Source organism: Alternaria conjuncta (assembly GCF_024043145.1).
Source record: "Alternaria conjuncta strain BMP 0040 chromosome Unknown scaffold_6, whole genome shotgun sequence".
Lineage (NCBI taxonomy): Eukaryota > Fungi > Ascomycota > Dothideomycetes > Pleosporales > Pleosporaceae > Alternaria > Alternaria conjuncta.
This window is the reverse complement of record NW_026250095.1, coordinates 1,365,282-1,385,389: the sequence shown is the minus strand read 5'-3', so window position 1 is coordinate 1,385,389 and position 20,108 is coordinate 1,365,282. Positions and strand designations below refer to the sequence as shown.

Genomic DNA, 20,108 nt, shown 5'->3' with positions numbered 1-20,108 from the left:
GATCCTCGACGACGGGTACCTGCACGAAAAAGCGATGATCAGTATTCCAAATGTAGATCATTGTAACGTCCAGCCGAGATCGAGATGCGATGAAGAAGAAGAGAGCGGAAATCGTTTACCTGGATCCACTATGGCTGTTTGACCGACTTTTGCGCCTCCAAACAAAATTTCATGGCGACAATCTCGCTTTAGGAGGCACACCAGGCCAACCATGCCAGGAAGGCCTGACGAAGAGTACGCCAAATGGATGCTCACAAACTACACGTCTTTGTTCCAGTCATATATATCCTCATGCGCAAAGTGCATCATAGACTGATACAAGCGAGTTCGATATGCTTCTCTACACCTCGAATGCTAGGCTGTGAAGCCACTGAGACGAGAGAAAGATCTGGTCATCAGAACCTCCACTTTTCCGAACTTTTCCACACCCCACAATACCAATAGTTCGGTTCGATCAGGCGAACGAGCCAACTCTACGCAGAAGCATTGGCCAACAATCTAAAGGATGGTGTATGGCATACTAGGTACCCATACAGATCCTCGGTATCTCATATCGGCTGAGTAGATGGCTGACAACCGGGTTTCACCAGGAGAACAGCAGAGTCGAAAATGAGATCACTCATGATTCATCACACACGTGAGATATCGATTCGTCGTATCCTCTCGATCATGACATGCAAAGTCCTCTTAACATCTCCTATCATTCCCTATCATCGCCCAGTCACAACTCCATTCCTCCCCGCAATCCCATTATTCACCGCCACAGCAAACGCAGCGATATCGGAGTTCGTTGGTAGCCCTTGCTTTGGCTTGTCGAACGGGAAAACAACACTCTTATCCCTGACTCCTAGACTATCTACAAACAGTACGTTTGGAAAGCTTTGCGGCGTGAAAGCATTCCACGTCTCGCTGATTAGGTCGTCAAAAGCGGAGGCTGCCATGTTCCTAATGGTATGTTAGTATCGCGCGAAAGCTTGTATGTTTAGGCGAAGAAGAGTAGAGGGAAACGAACATGATGGCTTTATCAAAGATCAACACATCCTCAGGTTGTTGTGTCAACGTCCACGAGAAGATATGAAACATGTCTTTCCTCTGACTTTGCTCCGCGACGATATTCCGATTCAGCTTCAGCTTCGCCAGCTGGTCGCTCTTCATCGTGGCGAGATTGTTGCTGTTGCTGTATTCGTCGTAGAAAGGAAAGTTGCGGCCCGAGTAAAATCCTTGGTTCGCAAAGTCGCCCAATGTCACATCATCTGGTATCTGCGCGATGATGACAACGGAGGCGCGGTCTGTGATGAAGTCACCCAGACGGCGCGTGGAGAGATCGGTGGAGCCGGGGTTGTTGACGGTGTAGCGGTTGTTGATGCGCTTTAGTGTCGTGAAAAGATCGTTCCATTGCGTTTGCGTGAGGTCTTTGTACTGGTTATCTGTGTCGAGGGTGTGGCTGAGATTTATGATGATGAGTTCCTGGTATTTCGCAGTGAAGTCGTTGATCTGCTGTATGATGTCTGTGAGGGACTGTCCATTCCCACCGAGCCAGATGTCGCCGACTTGGCCGTAGTGACCAGCTACCCACTCGCCTCTTGAGAGCACCGGACGGAGGTCGAAATATCGTGAGCCGGCTTCGAGTTGTTGGTAAAAGTCCAGATACTGGGTCTGAGTGTTGGCAAAGTGTGCGCCGATAGTGCCAGGTTTGAACGTACCCATACCAGCGTCGTGGGAGCCTGGCATGCAAATATGTTTTAGTGTCCTGTTGGCCAGCGAACCCATACTCTGCTGCATCCAATCTGCGTAGGTACCGCTATTTGACCACCAGTTTCCTGCCTCATCAGTGGACATAATCCAATTTACAGCCGCGTTATGCCGGAACCCTAAGTCGACTTTCGCTCCTTTCGAACTCTGCTTTGTCGACATGTCATCCAGAGAGATGGTAAGTGCATAGTCCGAAGGCTTCCGTCCGAGTACCGTGAACCTATCAGATGTTCCGTCGACGTTGTAGTACGCCTCGCCTGCATCGTCACGGGTGTTTCCTCTCGTCCCAAACTCGACGTATACTCTTGATGCCTGGCCTTTGCGTGGTCAGTGGAGGTATTCCTTCTCATCCAGGATATACATACCAGCGTTGATTGTTGGCCATTTCCATGTATCCATTTGATACGAATGCTGGCCACTCAAGGACCAACTGAACGGCGAACCGTTCACCAGTGTCAAGTCTCCACCTGTCGATGCATAATATGTTTAGCGCTTTTCGTCCATCTGCACAGTCGGCTTGGTAGTGACTTACCCCAACCCATGATTGACAACTCTTCCGAATCTTCTTTGCTCCTTGAAAGATTGTAACGAGCTGACTGCAGCCGTTGCTGTTGTACGTGCTCTTCGACCGCAGCGTAACCCGTAAACTCGCCTTTGGGTCCAGTTGCTCGCACAACATCCCGGGCAAGCAATATACTTAACCCCCATCCCCTCCATGACCTATAAAACGGACGCATAGCGCCTAGAAGCTCCAGGCCCTGTCCTGTCTACTAACGGCACTCTACTGGGTCGGCCCTCCCGTCATTACAGGCCTCGTGCCGCTGTCAGCCACTCGACGGTAGCTAGTGGCTGTTAAAACAGGTCCCAAGCCCTCGCAGGGCTGTCTATATCGCTGTAAGCGGGTATTTGCTTCATCAAATGGGAAGAGCGGCGTATTGCTGGTGGTGGTGGTGTTGTTGCTGCCACTTTCCTGATTGGGCCAGCTCTGTTGTTTCACCTTTGTACCCACCCACCAACAAGATCGCGATGGCCACGAGAAGACGGTTACAAGGCACCAATTGCGCTTGACAGCATCCAATGCGATGCGCGAAAAGTACCAAGGCGAGGTGACATGTGGTGCAGCGTGGCTTCGACAGGTTGTTGGGGTTTCGGCTGCCCTGGTCGCGCATGGCAGCGCCGATACTTGCTCCAAGCGTCTGTTCCACGGCACTATCAACGGCAAGGCGCTTTGAGAGAGTGCGAAATCCTCGCCCAAAGTCATGCGCACACACAAGAGAGGAAGCTAGAAAGTCAGAAAGACAAGAACAGTCTGGTATGGTGGAAAGCAGGAAGTAGCGACGATCCATAGGTTTGCCACGTGCTAGACACCCAGGCATTGTTGGTCGCAGACGCGTGTCGGCCAAGTTCTTCATATACATCCATAAGCGCACAACATGACGGACTACCTGTCAACAGTAATCATCCAACCGTCGTTTAGTACACTGCCGTTCGCATCGACTCCACCCCAGACTACACACGTCGCGCCGTCGACTTCGGTGCCCTTGGCGATTCCGAAGTGGCCCCTCGCTCCGAGGCCTCGCTTTGGCTTTCCTGGAATCTCCTTTTCCTCTTCGCCTTTTGTGTCTACGTATCGATATATCGCCTCAGCCCATTGCGATTCATGCGTATCTCTCTTCAAACCCGCGCGTATGTTATCCTTCGTCGCCGCGGCCGTGGAGCGCTCGGGTGCGAGCTGCAGTGCCCATATGTCGTCGAGGTAATCTCCGTTCTCAGTCTCTCCGCCGACAGCTAGCAAGTAGTGTCGTCCTTGACCTGTGGTGACGCCCACGAGTCCTGCATTTGCGCGCGCCTGCGGTGCTGTAACGGTGCTACCTTCGGTGTGCTTCACTTCTTCCCAGCCCCACCCACTGGTGACAGGCGTAGTCCCGCGCTCTGCATGTGTCCACACATGTGATGCGTCCACGTACTCGGTCGCACCTGACGCAAATGTCTCGATGCCCTTTCCACCAAACCGATAGAGGCGACTGCCAACGAGCGCGAGGCTTGCACCATCCCGTGGCTGACCCGATGGAGAAGGTATGTTGGTCCACGTTCGTGTCTTGACGTCGAACGCAAGTGCATCGTTGGCAAGATTGCTGCTCGAACATTCGCGCCCTCCAACCACGAAGATGGTTCCGTATGAGTTTGCTTCTGGAGGCTCGGGAACGTGTTTCGCAGGGTCGGCGGGGGCTTGCGGTGCCTTCTCAACGTACGTCGTCGTCTTGGGGCCTGGGAGGTCTGAGCTCGCCGAAGCGTGGCCAATTCGCTGGCTGGGAAACAGCGTGCCCTCAGCTGGATCAAGATAGGTCCAGGTGTTTGATATCGTGTCGTAGACCCAGACCCGCCCCTTCTCATCTGCTACACCATCTCCTTCGCCACCAAACATGTAGATGCTATCCCCAATGACCGCAGCCGTGTGTCCCCTTCTCGAGTTCGGTACATCGTCCAGGCCATTTGCCGCGCGGGCTGAGTATTTGGTGTAGTCGGCGTCGAGAACACCGCTCGACGGCAAGATGACAACGTGCATGTCATTGTCTGCGAGGTTGCCGGCTTCCGTCTCTCCACCAAAGATGTATGCGCGGCCTTTGACTACCGAAACCGTGTGATGCGAGCGAGGGAGCGGGACGGAGGATATGCGCGTGAGGTTTGCCTTGATCGGCAATGTCGGATGAGTTATGCCCTTGACGAGAGCTACACCGGCCTCCAGGAGGTTCTCGGCTGCGTAGAGCACACCGGCTGCTCCGGCTTCCATCGTTACTCAGGAAAGAGTTTTGTTTGCGTAATGAGGGTTGTGGGGTTCGAATGAGCAATTTGAGAAGCGGGTATGTCAGAAGTTCAACTAATACGAGTGAAAAGTGTAGTGTGATTGAGAGGAGGGATGTTGTATTGCGTTGTAGCTGTGAAGCTTAACACGAGGGTGACGTCATCACGCGAGACCCTTGTCGCCCTTACGCGTACCCTTCACGGCAAGCCAAACAAAAAAAAAGCCGCCTACAGATTCAGAGCATCCGTCGTGTCTGCACATTATAGATCAATACTTTCAAACGACAATGCACTGTACCGTTACTTCACAGTTCCAAGCACAGCCTGCGTCCTTCATACCAGCCAGTCACAGCCGCTAACACACGTGTGGAAGTATTAACAACGAAGGGAATCCCATGTAATAGACAACCGCCCGTCTTCCTATTATACATTGGGTGATAGTTGATCGGATTTGACGTATCGCTCAACCTAAGAGATTGTTAGTGATGCAGCGCAACACATGTGTCATGTTGCATACCGTATCAATCGAGGCCTGCAAGAAGCTGCGCGCCTCAAGACCAACCCAAACCTTGAGCATCGAAAAGTCGCCTCCACGAATCATGGACGAGCCACTTTGTGCACCAAGTTGTCGCAGTATTGGTAGAGCACTGGTTACGTTAGCAGATGGCTAGATGCACGTTGTGATATCACTTACCCGGCGAAGAGATCCAAGTTGGGGTTCAAGCTCCTTCCGATACCTTCCAAGAGGAGGATGCTAAGAACGACATTGACAAAGTCGCCTTCGAGGCGAACATGATGTGTTCGTACCATGGAAAGAACCTCGTTGAGAATGTCTCCAATCTTGATGTTGCCGAGAGCAAAAGTACGGCTCTTGACTCCGAGCACCAGATGTTGCATGCGCAAAGCAAAAACTTCCCCGTCAAGTACTGCGTCTGGTTGTCTGCACCTCTCAACCATGAGATGACCTGCTTTGTAACCATCAAACTCGGCGACAGCCTTGAAGAGATCAAGGAAGTTGGCGCGGTTCTTCGCATTGAGCTCCGTTACAAGACCTGTGTCGATGAAAATGAGCTGTGGTCGATACCCCTCGTTGTCAATCTCCTGCAACTTCGCTTTCCACTGCTTCGGGTTCTTCTTGTGTGGTCGCAGACGCTCGAGTACCTCTTCGGTAACATCAAGCGACTCTTTGGGGCCGGTCGTCCGGTCCTCCTTCTTGGCGAATATTGAGACGTCCAACTGCTCAGGCTTGTAGAAACGAACCATGATATTTCCCGGGTGTAGGTCGGCATGGATGAAATTGTCGATGAGGAGCATGGTGAGGAACGCATCTAGTCCTTCGTCTGCAATGTCCTTTTGGAACACTCCGCCTCCATTTTGTAGAAAGTCTTCCATGGGGATGCCTTGGGCGAACTCCTCGATAAGGACATTGCGCGTGGTGTAGTCAGTGTAAGGGTACGGGAACCAGGCTGTCGTCCGGTCCTTGAAGTTACGTCGGAAGAGCGTGAGATTCGCGGCTTCGATGCGCAGATCCAGTTGCAGCCTCATCATCTCGCCAAATTGTTCCACTTCGTCGGGAAACGACAGCCACTCCATCGTGGGTATAGCGTTGATGACAGCCGCGAAGAAGCCCATGATGCGCAAGTCTCTCCGGACGATCTTCTCAATGTTGGGGTGCAGAACCTTGATGGCAACATGGCTAGATGGTACCCTCGAGGGTGAGCTCTTGAGCGTCACATCGACATTCTTCTTGATCCGCCGCGCCAAATTGAGTTCCTCTCGGTCGATGCTGTTGTCTTCCAGAGTCGCAAGGTGCGGCTTCAGCTTCGCCTTGTATACCTGTGCTATTGCGCCAACACCCAATGGCTTCTCGTCGAACTCCTCGAAGATGTCGTCAAAGCTCTGTCCGTCAAAAGCCGCCTCGATCGTTCGCTTCGTGACTTGTAATGTGTGCGCCGGGGCGTTGGAGTGGAGGGTCGACATGATTGAACACATTTCGGTTGGAAAGACATCTGTTCGGGAGGCAGCCCATTGTCCGAGCTATCATAGAGTCAGTCTAGTTGATGTCTTCTGAGTCTAACGTGACGGCACATACTTTGATGAAGGCTGCACCAGCCCTCTCCATAGACCCGACCAAAAAGCCATACCACCATAGCGTCCCACTCCGCTCGTTGTCTCTATCCGGCTGTCGTGAACCAAGCCATATCGCAGGTATTGTCACGATGACCGGCACGAAGATGATGATGAGGTGGAGGAAGCGGAATCCGGTGGCTATGGGCTCGACTATGTAGTCCTCGATGAAGAAATATATGCCTCGCCTGTACTTTGTAGAGTGCCTCAGCGCGTAGGGCACCTGCTCGTCGAGCTCCTTCCGCGACGCCTCGAGCATGGCCTCCTCATGCGTCTTCTCTCCATGGCCGGATTTGTCATTGGCGACGTCGACGAAGGCAAGTGGACTGAGTATCGCGCCACCCGCAGCTCCGGCAGCTGCACCAGACCATAGTATCGTCCGACCTTTGAAGTTTGGAGTCGCAAATTGACGGCGGAAGCGGGAGGCGGCGGTGGATGGACGCGTGAAGGCGCGGGTTGCGAGTTTGGGCAGGCCTGGGCGACAGCATTGGCGACCAAAAAGGAACGCCGTCCTCATGGTACCGGGTGGTGGGCAGATGCGCGTGCGGCTTCCATAAGGCAGGTAGCAGTGCGCTGCTTGACCTGGCGCCCGTCGTGACGTCGGTCGGCGTAAATTCCATGTGACGCCGATCAGGCCATCTGCTGCCCGCGGGCTCTTCCGCGGCCACCTACGCCACGCTGCCCCTCTCCTCCCACCACGCCCGTCACATCGCATGCCCCCACGCCCGAGCCATGCGGTCCATTTCCGAAGTTTTGCTCCTTTCCTGCACGTGCAGTCCCGATCAGTACATTGATGGCATGTCGCACTAGTTGAGGCTACTTCCTGCCTTCACCGCAGTACCTGACGCACACGACGGAAACGGGACAGTTGTTCAAAGCAGATGATTGATATACAATTAATTACAACAGGCAAAACGGCCCCTTCCTTCGCCAGTGGATATCTACGCAGTAATGAAGCCCTCGAAGCCCTTGTCCAGTGCACTTCGCGTCATCTCGCTGTACAGTGGGAACCCGCCGGCGAAGTTCAACTGCTCTCGAAGTTTGCCCGGCACGTTGTCACCCATGTACCATGACTTGGTCTGCGGGAACAGTGTCTTGTCCGAGAGCTCAGTGATCTTCTCCCGCCACTCCTTCTCTGCCTCGTGTGTAGCATCACAGTAGTTGATGCCTTGCTCTCGAAGCTTGACCATGGCATCGACAATCCAGTCTCCCTGGACCTCAACGCACGTGGGTCCGTTGGAAAACGCCGTCGGTCCCTGAGCACCGTAGAGGAAGAAGCAGTTGCTATAGTCTAGTCAGTATCTGCAGTAGTTGAAAACACTTGAGAACTTACGGGAAACCACTCAGGCTCATACCCAGGTACGAGTAGGTACCGTTCTTCCACTTTTCTGACAGCTCAACACCGTCGACATCCTTCAGTCCCATGTTCTTCATACCACCTGTCACTGAATCGAAGCCGGTTGCAAGGGCGATGACGTCGAACTCGTGTAGAGTACCGTCAGCCAGGACAATACCCTTTTCAGTAACCTCCTTGATCGGGTTCTTGTTCACGTCGATGACCTTGTTCTCGGGCTTGTCGAGCATCTCGTAATAGTTCTGCTCCAGACTCGGTCGCTTGGTACCAAAAGCATGCGGTGGCTCCAGAGGCGCAAGAATCTCACGCTTCTCAGGATCCGTTATCCGGGCCCGCGTCTTCTTCGCCCAGAAGTTGTAGGCTTCGCGGTTGGCTTTGTTGTCGAACAACAGATCCTTGTAGTTTGCCTGCCATCACAGTAAGTGTCTGCTGAGGTAGGGGCTTCACATCTATCGCTTACCAGCCAGAACTCGAAACCACCGTTCTCCCACATCTTCTCATAGAACGCCTCGCGCTCCTCGGGTGAGTCATCGAAGGTGTTCTTCTCGATGTAGTCGTACTGGAAGCCAGCGAACGTTGTCAATCTTTTCTTGAAGATTTCCTGGTACTCGCCCTGCTTCCGTCTGTCCTGTTCCTCCTTTGTGAGAGCTTTCTGTTGCATTGGGAGGCAGAGGTTGGGCGTGCGAACAAATTGGGTTATACTGGCGGCTGTCTTCGATGTCTCCTGGGCAATCTGAACACCTGTCGACCCAGTGCCAATGACGGCAACACGTTTTCCCTTGACGTCTACTCCAGATGCTGGCCAGAATGAGCTGTGATGGATCTCGCCCTCGAACTTGTCCATTCCCGGCCAGTCGGGGAAATGACGCTTCGCCGCGAAGCCCAGAGCCAAAAGGAAATATTTGCAGCGCGCTGTCCGGCCATCTTCGGTCTTCACGACCCATTTCGAGGAGGGTTTGTCGAACTGAGCCTCGACAACTCTGGTGTTGAATGCGCAATCTTTCTTGATATCCAGCTTTCGCTCGACGTGATCGAAATACTGTTGGAGCTCTTCCGTACCGGGGTATCTGCAGGACCAATTCCAGTCCTATCCGCCAATGTCAGTCTTCGAATAGCGATCCACCAAGATTGTCACATACCTTCCAGATCTCGGGCATACTGTATTCGTAGATGGGGACCTGGGAATCGACCCGAGCACCGGGATAGCAGTTCCAGTGCCAGATACCACCAATGTTGGAACCAGCCTCCATAATCTTGCACTTGAAGCCCTGCTGGCGGAGTTTGTGCATCAAATAGACGCCGCCGAAACCGGCGCCTACAATCACAACATCGGTCTCGAGCTCTTTTGCATAGTTCTCGTTATTCGGATCCGCCGCTTCGTTCGTCGCACCGATGTCTGTCCGGAAGTGGACCATTGTGGGAGGGGTGGTTCTTGAATAAAGAGGAGGTTGTGAGATTGGAAAGCTACTGTCGATCCTTTGGATAGACACATCGTGGGCGATACACTCTCTATATATACGTCAACGCACGACATACCCCTCCTGCGCGGATCCTGCATGACCGCCACGCTATTCGCGATCCTGCCACCGTCTCGCGCCCGATAACCAGGGCGAATTGCGTTTCGCCTGTGGATGCTGCCACACTCCAGTAACGTTTCGAGACCATGTCGATCTCCTCTAGTATCCCATCCGACCGGACGCCCTAAGGGAATCAACGGAGATGTCGCGTGTGAAGGCCTGGTACTGGATGTGTCTGAATGCGGAAACACTCCGCGGCAGCGCCACGCACAGGCGATCGATACGGTTGCTCTCCGAATGTCTAGTTTGCGGGGTAGATACAGCTACCCCGGTACCCCGCATAACACCGTTCTGTCAAGGCGAACATGATGCCGACGGAAACGCCGGCTTGCCGATTCTGGTAATTCGAACAGAACAAATGTCAGTGTTGTCGGGACTCTACTCTAAGAGTGATCGTATCACTGTTCTGTCATCCATGGAGCTGCATTTGGAAACGCTTTCGACTTCAAGTCGCATCCGAGTGCTAGCATTCACCATGCGAACACATACAGAGTCAATGACTCGTGTTCGGGGTCGCAAGCTTCAAGCGCGATGAGTATGCACTAATCTGCATCACATGGGACCAAATAAGCCCGACGATCGTATTGTCGCCTAGCCATTTCAGTGGTGTATGGGAATCTGGATGTCTCAACATGCGCAAATGCAGGGCATTCAGATGTTACCGCCCGGTCCGAAGGAAATCTGCGGAACCGCATCCCACAACGATCGAATTTGGACACATGCACGGACTCCTGAAGCCACCCGGACTGTTTATAGGACTGGATGAAAGGAAACTCGCCTGATATCCTCCTCAACGGACAAACAAACTTCTGGTACCTTCTCACACAGGTAATAGTGGTGTACAAAATGTTGTGAGCCATCTACTGACTTCGTACATCGATCTTTAGGCATGGTTTGGAAGAGTTGTACTGATCACAAAGCATGGACGTAGCTTGACGATGCATCTGCTAAGCATCGAAGAAGAGAAGACTGCCATACATCAAGAGCTTCGCCATGTTCGTCGTGGCAAGGTGCGACCCCAATCGCGTCAGTGAAGAGCTGGAGTGGAGTAGGATGTCCACTTTGTAAATGGCCTACCTGACTGTCCTGGCTACATTTCGAATGGACTATTACGGTGTTACCCCCCCAATAGTATCTGTTCACGATTGACTCAACATGGTTGTCATGATGGATTGACCAAGCGGCAAGTGGATGTTCTGGCTAGAGCTTCTCCGTTCTTCTAATGTTCGCTAAGAGACTCCCATCCTGTTGCACTAACGCGGAACATAGCAAATCGTTCAAGCAATCTTTACTCGAGACCATGCCAACTCTCTAACTGGAGTACCACAAGACTTCATCCACTAAAGACGCGTTTCATCAAACCTTACTATCGCTTTGGGCATCCAACTCGTGAGGATCGTGGCGATCGTGGTCTGCCAGTTCTGCGGGAATTTGCCCTTTCTCACTCACCTCATGGCATGTGCCACCCCTTGATGCATCCAAGGAAGAACCGTCGGCTTCATACAGCACGGGTTTACCATGCGTGTTCCTATAGCGGCGGAACAAGAAGAAGGCCGCGAAGGCTGAAGCTAGGACGACTACCGGGACAGTGATACCTGTGGCTATCGCGACTTTCCGAGAAGTGTTCTTGGGAGCAGGCGTCGACTCAGGTGAGGTAGTGGGCTCGGGTGATGAGATAGGTGTTGTTGAAGTGGGAGTTGAGAAAGCCGATTGCAGGGTTGATGCTGGAGAAGCAGAAGATGATGATGGCGGCATTGAAGTTGTTGCTGGTACCGATGTTGTAGCGGCTATCCCCATGTCAGCTCGTTCATTTCTCACCCCAGAACAACGGATTACTCACCGGCGATCTCAGCCAACTTAGAACCTCCGATATCACAATAGCTGCTAAACACTTCCAGCGCCGTCGTGTTTTGCGAAGGGTCGTCTGGACACTGGGTCATGACATGAGCTCCAATCATGCTGGAGAACTTGGCAGAGCTCTCGTAGCAGACTGTGATACAGAAATTACGAGGTCAGCGCACGTCGCAGCCGCAAGCTTTGTTCCACAATGGCAACTTACAGCAAGTAAACGACTGGTATGAGCCGCCATCGCCGCACCCCCATTTCATGTTACGCACGATAGTCGACAATTCGAGCTCGGCACATGTTGCGAGCAGCTTGTATTCTTCAATCTGATCAATGAAGATACTCGTAGGACCACTAGCGCCTGCTACGCTGACCAGGGCTAGGAGAAAAGCAAGAGCGGGAAAGCCTCGGCTGCCAACCATCTTGGTGTATGCTAGCGTATCTTACTGGAGAGATAAATCGATACAAGCCTTCTTTTTTCACAGCGGGAAGGCTAAGGGAAGAGTTGTGGAGAAAGCAAGGTTGGCAGCGGACCGGCGTATTTTGTACGCAGGGCGTTTTCGCACATGTCGCAAATTACCCCAGCCTTCCTTCGCTGGAAATGGATGTCTGGATGTGATAGCACGGGCATGTGTATGCACATACTTGAACCCGAGACGGCTGAACTCTGATTGGACGCCCATGTACGCATAAATAGACTTTCACCTCAACACACCGGCAAGGCTGAAGAATTGTGCAGCAGCAACAACGCCGAACGAGAAATGATCGGGGTCTGATAGTGACGGGTGAGAACATGGCGTTCTCTTCGGTGCCTGCCATTGACTGAATCCGGCGGGTGCGTCGCCATTTATCTCTAGAGTTTCGATCAGGCCAATAGGGGCGGCCTTGGGGGCGGCCCAGCTGCATGCACAACGTCCGTGGGTGCACTCCCGCAGCTGTCACAGACAGCCACCAAAATCTAGGCTATCTCACCTGTAAAGTTTCGATGCGATAAAATTAGCTGGTAATTTGAGGTGATCTCACGACGAACGTGGCTGGCAAGGCTGGCCCCATACGTCTCCAAACCATCAACACAGGCGCATTCGACTGTATCCGGCCCCTCGCAAGGTTGACCTGGATGGCCACCATGGCATATATAGTCTTTGGCATGCAAAGACCAAATTACTCACCAATTATTACCCACATCTGTTTATAACTCGTATACATCTACGCACCACCAACTTTCACGATGCGCAGCCTTGTGGCTATCACTTCCTTGCTGGGGCTATCGACAACGGTAGTCAACGGTTTGGTACCAACTCGCAGGCAAGCTTCAACTTCATTCGCAGGAAGTAACGAGTACTTCCTCCATGCGCTTTCTGCATCCGAGCAGAAGGAGTATGTTGAAACTCTTGCTGGATGGGGCGCCAAGGTCCTGAGGCTTTGGGGTGAGTAGCATTTGAATAGTTATGAACATCTTTTGGAATAATTCTGCATCCTCTTAGCAGTGGATTTGAAGGAAAATCTGCAGTACTGACAATGGTTTTGTAGCGACGAACGTTGCCACAGGGTGCTTGAAGGGCAGCACCATCGAGAATGACGTGCCAGCTTTCGAAGCGACGGTTGGTGTGTACGATACGACCGTTCTAGATAAGCTCGACGACACTCTCAAACTCCTGCACGACAACGGAATGAAGGCGATCATATCTCCCCATAACGCCAATACACTGGGCGGCAGCGCGGGATGTGACGCATACTGCCAGAAGTATGGCGACGCACCTACCTTCTATTCTTCATCCGACGCCAAAGCCGACTACGACAACAGACTTAACGAGATGCTCAACTACCAGTCACCGAACTTCGGCAAAGCTTGGAAAGATATGGAAGAGGTCATCATGGCTTTCGACCTCCAGAACGAGCCGCTGATCGGGCAGATCGACCTGTTGAACGCCAATGACCCGGACGACTGGCTATGTGGCCGTGCTGGAGCACTGCGCAGCGCTCTTGGATCCTCCAACATCAAGGTTGCCACAGGCGGTGTCGGCGGTTCTCACTACTGCTGTGACCACGAGTTCAACACGTTGGAGAAGGCTATGCAATGCGATGCCATCGACATCATCAGCATGCACGGATACATGAGCAAGGCGTCTGATTGGGCCTACTACATCACCGGCGACAGGGAGGTCTTGAGCGGGGCGAGGGCTGCAGGCAAGAACATCATGATGGAAGAGTGGGGCGTCTCGGTCGACTACCAGGACTCTTTCGACACGCAGGTCCAAGTGTTCAACGACGCTGGAGTTCCTTGGGTAAGCATGACAGGTACAAATACTCGATGGACAGCATGCTAACGTGCATTGTAGTTGTATTGGCAGATAGTCCCTGGCTTAGACGGCTCTGAAGCTGGCGCGCCCACCAGCTGTGGTTATGATAGCTTCGAGATTGGCTTGGGTAGCTCGAAGGGCGATGTCGCCGGAGGGATTGCTGCAGCGAACGCGGCTTCGGCAGCGCAATCTTGGGCGGGTTATTTGTGATGAAGTCAATTTGGCTCGCGAGTGTTTTCTCGGTTGCGCTTCCTTTCGTTGATGTGTTTCTCCAATTTTGAAAGTGTAGGGTTCGGCAAGCGCGTGCCATTTCCTCGTGCCACTCTTTTAGTTTGATCACGTTATTCATGGATACACGACCTATACCATTGGAATGAGTTGCTTACTTCATAACTTCTAAACTAAACGCGTTGCTCCTTCAGGGTTGTTGCTGTTGTGGCGCTGCGTGGTGGAAATTCAGGTTGCGCGTTGCACTCGCCAAAACTCCACGCACCGTCGACGCGTCGACATGACGTCATAAGACCCACTTTTCTACTGGCGCGTCTCCCACGCGTGCGCGCACCCGAAGGTTGCGAAACCTCCTCTAGGCGCTATAGCAGATAGTGCTCTGTCGGTCTCGTGTACTCATGACACAACAGATTACTCCAAACATAACGACTTTGCTCAACGGTCTTTGACCTCTGCTTCTCAACAGAGTAGAAAGCGGGACGGATGAGGCTCGCTATAAGTAGTATACAAAGGTCTTCTCATATCTATTGCTGTTATATGGCGTACCCTTGCATCATGCAACGCACGGGGCGTTCGTCGTCTAGACGCCTTTGTGTAACGATTAGCGAGCGAAGGCAAACACAAAGTGGCATCGAGTAATGCCAAACTGATCACTCACCTTCCACCTGTCTCACGAATATCGACCACACGAAGAAATCGCGAAGTCACATCGAAGTCTAAGAAAGTATGCCCTGGCGCGATGAGTGGCCCGTTGGATTGCATGGAGAAGAGTACGACGGCAAACATATTCTGACACTGGTGCGGGACAATGCTAGTCCCTTCAGAGACGTGTGGAACGTCCAGTTGCTCATCGATGAGATTGAAGAGAAGCTCCAAGTTGAAGTAACAGATATCCCGACTATCGATAAAGGCTCCAACAACTATGTACGTGCATTATCATGGCTATTCTAGGGTCAGCTGATCTAGCCATGCGGCCCAACGCGATAGGCTCGGCGGAGACGATATCGAAACTCAATTTCATTCTAACTCAGCTCGCTTGCCAATCACAGTTTACTGATTTGTGCTTAGGGATTTCACCTTCAGGTTCGCGATGGACCGGACTTGGTAGTTCGTCTAGCTCGCGGCGACGTCAATATGCCGGATTTTGATGGCTTTGTCGTCGAGCGGCAGGTCGCTGAAGTTAAATTCGAAGCCGCCACATATGACCTGTTGCGGAACGAAGCAGAAGTCCGCGCATCTCGTCTGCTCTATCACCGTGCACCGGTCCTCAAACCGAGTCCTAAAGTCCAGATACCAGCAGATCTCTCGGGTCGACGCATCTTTGTGTTCGAACGATCAGACGGCACAAACAATGTGTGGAAAGGGCTCGATGCTGAGGCAAAGGTATGAGTCATTATTCGAGGCGTTGAGATATACTAAAAGCTCTCAGACCGTTCTCCTTGATCAGCTCGCACGCATGCGTGCCGCCCTCTTCAACTATTGCCCACCCTCTGGTTTTGCAGTCAAGTACCTGCATAGCCGTATCTTTGACTTCAAACCAGATGCTTTCAGACTACCCGTAGCGCCTACTCGCGAATTCTGGATACACGTAATACAGTCAAAGAATGAAGCAACAATCAAGAACGGAGGTGACATGATTGGATGGGAAGATGATGAAGAAACCGTGGGACCTGTCGCACTGGCAGCGAAGCAGTCTCTCCTCAGAGCGATACCACATCTACTGCCGCAAGAGAACTCCGACATCTTGTACAGGCTAGTGCTTGAGCACGGTGACTTTGGGATACACAACACTTCGATCATCACAGACGACGACCGTAAGCCCGGAGTCACGTCGCTATATGATCGGGAGACAGCATGCATCGTTCCAGCTCTACTAGCTGACCCACTTGTCACGGCTGGTCCTGTGGATCTGATTACGAACGAGCATGCTGAGCCAGCTGTTACTAGGATACCTGGATCATCAACAGCTGCAGAACTAGAAGCATATGCCACCTAGTCGCGACATTACATCAAGGTTTGTCTGTACCGAATCCTGCTTACCAAGATGTTGCGCTAACCTCTGGTACAATGAACAGGAGTTGTACACGCATGCGCCAGATTTCGAATTCGCGATCAAAGCGGGAAAAGATGTGCGCTATTTGTGGTTTGCGTTGCGCGACTGGCATGGTGGTGAATCTGAACAGTTCTTCGGCGAACTTGGAGCTTGGGCGGAGGCACGGCTGAGAGAGAGGGGACTTTCGTGAGTTATTAATGTCGTCTTGAGCATCAGTTAGCCAACTTCGTTATGATCTTGAGAGGTTGTAGTAGTGGGTCGTAGTCTAATGGATGTAATCTGAGCGCAAAAGATGTGTTAAGTTTCGGCGCACAAACGAAGTCAGAAGCTTATAACAGCAAAAATCGCCAGTAGTCATCTATTAGCTACTAGCACACCAGTATCTTGCTTGTACAAGGTTGAGTGGACGCGAATCATCGCGGCCGATTCCCAGTTAGAGCTCCCGAAGGCCTTTGGGGAACGTGTTCGGCCAAGATTGGGCACCGCGCAAAAGGGATTTGCCGGATAAGCTCCAGCTGCGAGCCACGGAGGAGACTGTCGCACGATTACCTCAAAATGCCCGAAAACAATTACCTGTTCAACGTTGTCTAAATTCCTTGGTTTGCGCGTACTATCTGCGCATGCAGTCTGCGCGTGAAGTCAGTTCAGCTCAGCAACAGTGGGGGCAACTCGCCAATGGCCAGCTGCAAGTGCCCAGGTGAATGTTCGTTAGCGTGGTTGCCCCTAGTCAATGCGGCATTACCTCGGGACAATCGCGCGCAGCAAACAACCGTGGAATCGCGCAAGTACATATACCTAATCTCCCAGCCGCATCCCCCCGCATAGGGTGACACTCATCGGTCAGCTCCTGTCCATCTAGCCTCGATCGCCAGAAGTACCCGTGCGGACCTACAGCAAGCAGTCTGACAACGAGATGAATCCGGATACCAATTCACGCCTCTGTCCCGATTGGGTCTTTCTAAACAATGCCAACGTACAGTAGGTGAGCTACGACTCATTCAGAAGTATCCATCGTTAACATATGGCTATCAGCGTCGCAAAGGACAGAGGCTGGTTTAAAACGTACATGCCCTTCAAATCAACAGTAAATTCCTCGCCCTTCTTCGGCCCGCACACGCAAACTCCCGTGCTGGGAATAGGTACCGTCGAAATCCCCACCAAATGCTCTCCGAATGCTTCAGGTGTATCTTCGCATCGATCTCTCATTCTTCACGAGGTCTTGCACGTGCCTGACTTCATTTGCAACACCATTGGGCAACCACTCATGTACACTGATGGGTACAACGTCAATACATACGGCGGCAAAAGCGGAAAACACAAAGGCATCATCAAAGACAGCCAGGGTAAAAACGCTGCCTATTTCGCCTGTAAAAGCCCGTTGTTCGGGATCAAAGTGCGCCGGTCACCGAACGGGCCAAGGCTCGGTCCGTACGCGCTCAAGAAGGACGTGATGTACGTGCTAGGCTGCCAATGGGACGACTCCGAGAGGCGTAGATGGCAAGAGTTCCAAGCTGGGAATGGAGCCAACACCTCGGGGTATAATGCTGCACCTTACACGGCCGAAGAAACTTCGTTCCTCAAGAAACACTATCGCTCCGAATATCACTTCCTGAGACAGCACGGGCTCAGTATCTACAAAGAGGAAGACCGCGAAGAGGGACGGGTGATTTTACGCGCCATCATGCGTGAGGACGAGATGTCCGAGCTGGGAGGGTCCGGGGATGAGGAGGATGATTTTGATTTGTCACGTCTCGAAGGCCATCAGGCAGACTACAACTTCACGGAACGCCAGCTTGATTGGATCGAACAGTACTATGGCAATTCGGAGCAGTTCATGATTTCCTATGGACTTAAGTTCTACCGTGAAGAGGATCTCGAGGAGGCAAAGGCCATTGTGGATGTCATGATGGATGGAGATGATTAGAGATACCTTGAAGTGTTGCTCAAATCTCACATTAGACAGATACAGAAGCTTCATTATATATCAAATCACCTCTAGCTGCTCATCCGGTATGCATAGATCACGTGCGCATGCTCAACGAGGGGAATGCGGAGCTCATGATGGTAGAAGAAACCACGATCCAAAGAAAGTTCGAGTTCCTTGCTCTAACTATTGGTATTCCGGTAGCTTAGTGGTTGATAAGTGGTGTTCGTACTTGAGAGCTTGTCGTGGTGGGTCTTGGGCTGGTGGGGCGAACGCGGGCAAAAAAAAATCACCACCACCATGGTGCAAAAAAGAGCAAAAACATACAACAGCGGGGATTCGCTAGTGGTCACCCACCTAACTACTAATCCGCCGGTACACTGCTTGTATATAGCTGAGCGGACGGGAAGCCTAATTCTCAGTGTCCTATGGTCGTATGTGAAGGAATAGAGATTTTCATGGCTTATATCGTGACCATACCCCCATGTAACCGAAGCAGGATCAATGCGAGAATGACAGGGATAGATGGCTCTAATCCGACAAGAACAACAGAAGATAGAAACAAACATAGTAAACGACAGTGCAGGAATCGAAGTCCACATTAATACACCCCAAGCGATCCCCTCCAACAATGGCCTTGTGACAACCTCCTACCAAAATGTCAGTTTATCCGCCACCCAATCCGTTACCGCAAAGAAAACATTGTGGCGGTGGAAGAAACTCCGGTTCTTCTTGCCGAGGATGTCTATCAAAGCACGGATTAGCCACTGCCCTCGTCTCACCTTCTCTCTGAGACTTACACATCGGAATCGTCAACGCACAAACAGCGACCTGCGCACTCCCGACGGCGATAAACAGGGTCTTGATCCCCCCACCACCACCTACCCCACTCCGCCGTCCAGCCTCAACGACCCAGTCGAAGCCTTTAAACGTCAGGGCGAAGGAGAACACGTTCTTGAAAACGAGGAGGCACGTGAAAGCTTCGATGGACATGCCACCTATACACGTCAGTATCTCAAAGCATGGAATGGTCTCGGAGACTTACGATGCGCATCGACGATGTATAGCGCACTGGCGACAGCACCACACACCATACCCATGACTACGAGCGCGAAGAAGAAATCAGGCCAAAACCAGCCGTACGTTGCCGTATCTGCGCTGGTCCAGCCGAAGCCGTAGATACCAGCACAACCTAATATGAGTTGTGGGACCACGAGCACCATGCGGAACTCGGGTTCGTAGACGCCGTTATTGAGGCGCGTGAGCAGGTTGGCGGACCAGTCACTAATCAGACCGGTGAGGGCGAAGCCGAGGAGTGCACCGATGAAGGCGCCCGTATACCTTGATGGGATTAGGACTTGTAGGCGCAAGATATGAACGGAATGTATCAACTTACATGTATCCTGTCTCCTTCTCTCCAAACCAAAGCGGTGGGCCAAGCATAATTGCTGCAAGCACAACACCGATAAGGACCGTGAAACCGATTAGACTGCCTTGGATGAGACAGGCCCACAGTATACCCGGATGCAAGAACAGCGAGAACGGCCGCAGAAGGAGGTGCAGATACCGGTCATCTGTTTTCCGCCCATTGAACGGCTTCATACTTTCGAGAAAAGTAGCCTTGCGTGGCGAATCGCCCACCGAATGCTGGTCCGCAGTGTTTCCTGCTCCCTTTTCATCCGTGTTTCCAGCTGCTTCGTGTTCAGCAGATGTGCTACTCGACCCCCGATTACCCAGGATTTTCATCTCTTCTCCATCCTTAACCAGTAAGTTCCCCATAGTGTCGGTGTCAAATTTCTCTTCCCTCCTGAACGCCGTTTCCGGGCAGAAGAGTATGATCAGCGGTAGCATGATCCCCGAGAATATGGCGACAAAATAGAATGTCCACTGATATCCGATTGAATCTGCAATCACTCCTACCAAAACTGGGGTAAGGAACGCGCCTCCGAAGACGGCGAAGTTTGACAGCGCCATGCGGACTCCGCGCTCGTGGACGTGATACATATCGCCAACACTGGCTTTGAATCGAGATACAAAGTTAGTGTATGCTTCAAGTAGGATTCAAAGATATCCACGCTTGAACTCACCATTGACGAGCGCTTCGAATGGCGCTAGGCCCACGCCTTGAAACACCCTCGCCCATAGA

At 52.2% G+C, this 20,108-nt stretch overlaps 9 protein-coding genes across 9 annotated transcripts; 3 read left to right on the top strand and 6 right to left on the bottom strand.

Annotated features, from left to right (window-relative positions):
• Positions 1–710: 710 nt before the first annotated feature.
• Positions 711–2,294, bottom strand: J4E85_004866 (uncharacterized protein; the record flags this gene model as incomplete). Its single annotated transcript, XM_051469118.1, has 4 exons — positions 711–945; positions 1,013–2,069; positions 2,118–2,219; positions 2,285–2,294. The coding sequence occupies 4 exons, from the start codon at positions 2,292–2,294 to the stop codon at positions 711–713; spliced, it is 1,404 nt and encodes a 467-aa protein (XP_051327333.1).
• Positions 2,295–3,193: 899 nt separating this feature from the next.
• J4E85_004865 (uncharacterized protein) lies at positions 3,194–4,543 on the bottom strand (the record flags this gene model as incomplete). The annotated part of the gene is made up of 1 exon (XM_051469117.1): positions 3,194–4,543. The coding sequence occupies one exon, from the start codon at positions 4,541–4,543 to the stop codon at positions 3,194–3,196; it is 1,350 nt and encodes a 449-aa protein (XP_051327332.1).
• A 434-nt stretch (positions 4,544–4,977) lies between these two features.
• Positions 4,978–7,198, bottom strand: J4E85_004864 (uncharacterized protein; the record flags this gene model as incomplete). The annotated part of the gene is made up of 4 exons (XM_051469116.1): positions 4,978–5,022; positions 5,072–5,201; positions 5,249–6,591; positions 6,647–7,198. 4 exons carry the CDS (start codon positions 7,196–7,198, stop codon positions 4,978–4,980), a joined length of 2,070 nt encoding a protein of 689 aa, XP_051327331.1.
• Positions 7,199–7,622: 424 nt separating this feature from the next.
• J4E85_004863 (uncharacterized protein) lies at positions 7,623–9,450 on the bottom strand (the record flags this gene model as incomplete). The annotated part of the gene is made up of 4 exons (XM_051469115.1): positions 7,623–7,965; positions 8,015–8,442; positions 8,496–9,122; positions 9,175–9,450. The coding sequence occupies 4 exons, from the start codon at positions 9,448–9,450 to the stop codon at positions 7,623–7,625; spliced, it is 1,674 nt and encodes a 557-aa protein (XP_051327330.1).
• Positions 9,451–11,444: 1,994 nt separating this feature from the next.
• J4E85_004862 (uncharacterized protein) lies at positions 11,445–11,879 on the bottom strand (the record flags this gene model as incomplete). The annotated part of the gene is made up of 2 exons (XM_051469114.1): positions 11,445–11,602; positions 11,672–11,879. 2 exons carry the CDS (start codon positions 11,877–11,879, stop codon positions 11,445–11,447), a joined length of 366 nt encoding a protein of 121 aa, XP_051327329.1.
• An 806-nt stretch (positions 11,880–12,685) lies between these two features.
• Positions 12,686–13,967, top strand: J4E85_004861 (uncharacterized protein; the record flags this gene model as incomplete). The annotated part of the gene is made up of 3 exons (XM_051469113.1): positions 12,686–12,884; positions 12,988–13,742; positions 13,797–13,967. 3 exons carry the CDS (start codon positions 12,686–12,688, stop codon positions 13,965–13,967), a joined length of 1,125 nt encoding a protein of 374 aa, XP_051327328.1.
• A 744-nt stretch (positions 13,968–14,711) lies between these two features.
• On the top strand, positions 14,712–15,981 carry J4E85_004860 (uncharacterized protein; the record flags this gene model as incomplete). Its single annotated transcript, XM_051469112.1, has 3 exons — positions 14,712–14,909; positions 15,054–15,368; positions 15,415–15,981. 3 exons carry the CDS (start codon positions 14,712–14,714, stop codon positions 15,979–15,981), a joined length of 1,080 nt encoding a protein of 359 aa, XP_051327327.1.
• Positions 15,982–17,302: 1,321 nt separating this feature from the next.
• On the top strand, positions 17,303–17,962 carry J4E85_004859 (uncharacterized protein; the record flags this gene model as incomplete). The annotated part of the gene is made up of 1 exon (XM_051469111.1): positions 17,303–17,962. The coding sequence occupies one exon, from the start codon at positions 17,303–17,305 to the stop codon at positions 17,960–17,962; it is 660 nt and encodes a 219-aa protein (XP_051327326.1).
• A 650-nt stretch (positions 17,963–18,612) lies between these two features.
• On the bottom strand, positions 18,613–19,741 carry J4E85_004858 (uncharacterized protein; the record flags this gene model as incomplete). The annotated part of the gene is made up of 4 exons (XM_051469110.1): positions 18,613–18,707; positions 18,763–18,960; positions 19,008–19,303; positions 19,359–19,741. 4 exons carry the CDS (start codon positions 19,739–19,741, stop codon positions 18,613–18,615), a joined length of 972 nt encoding a protein of 323 aa, XP_051327325.1.
• Between the last annotated feature and the right edge of the window lie 367 nt (positions 19,742–20,108).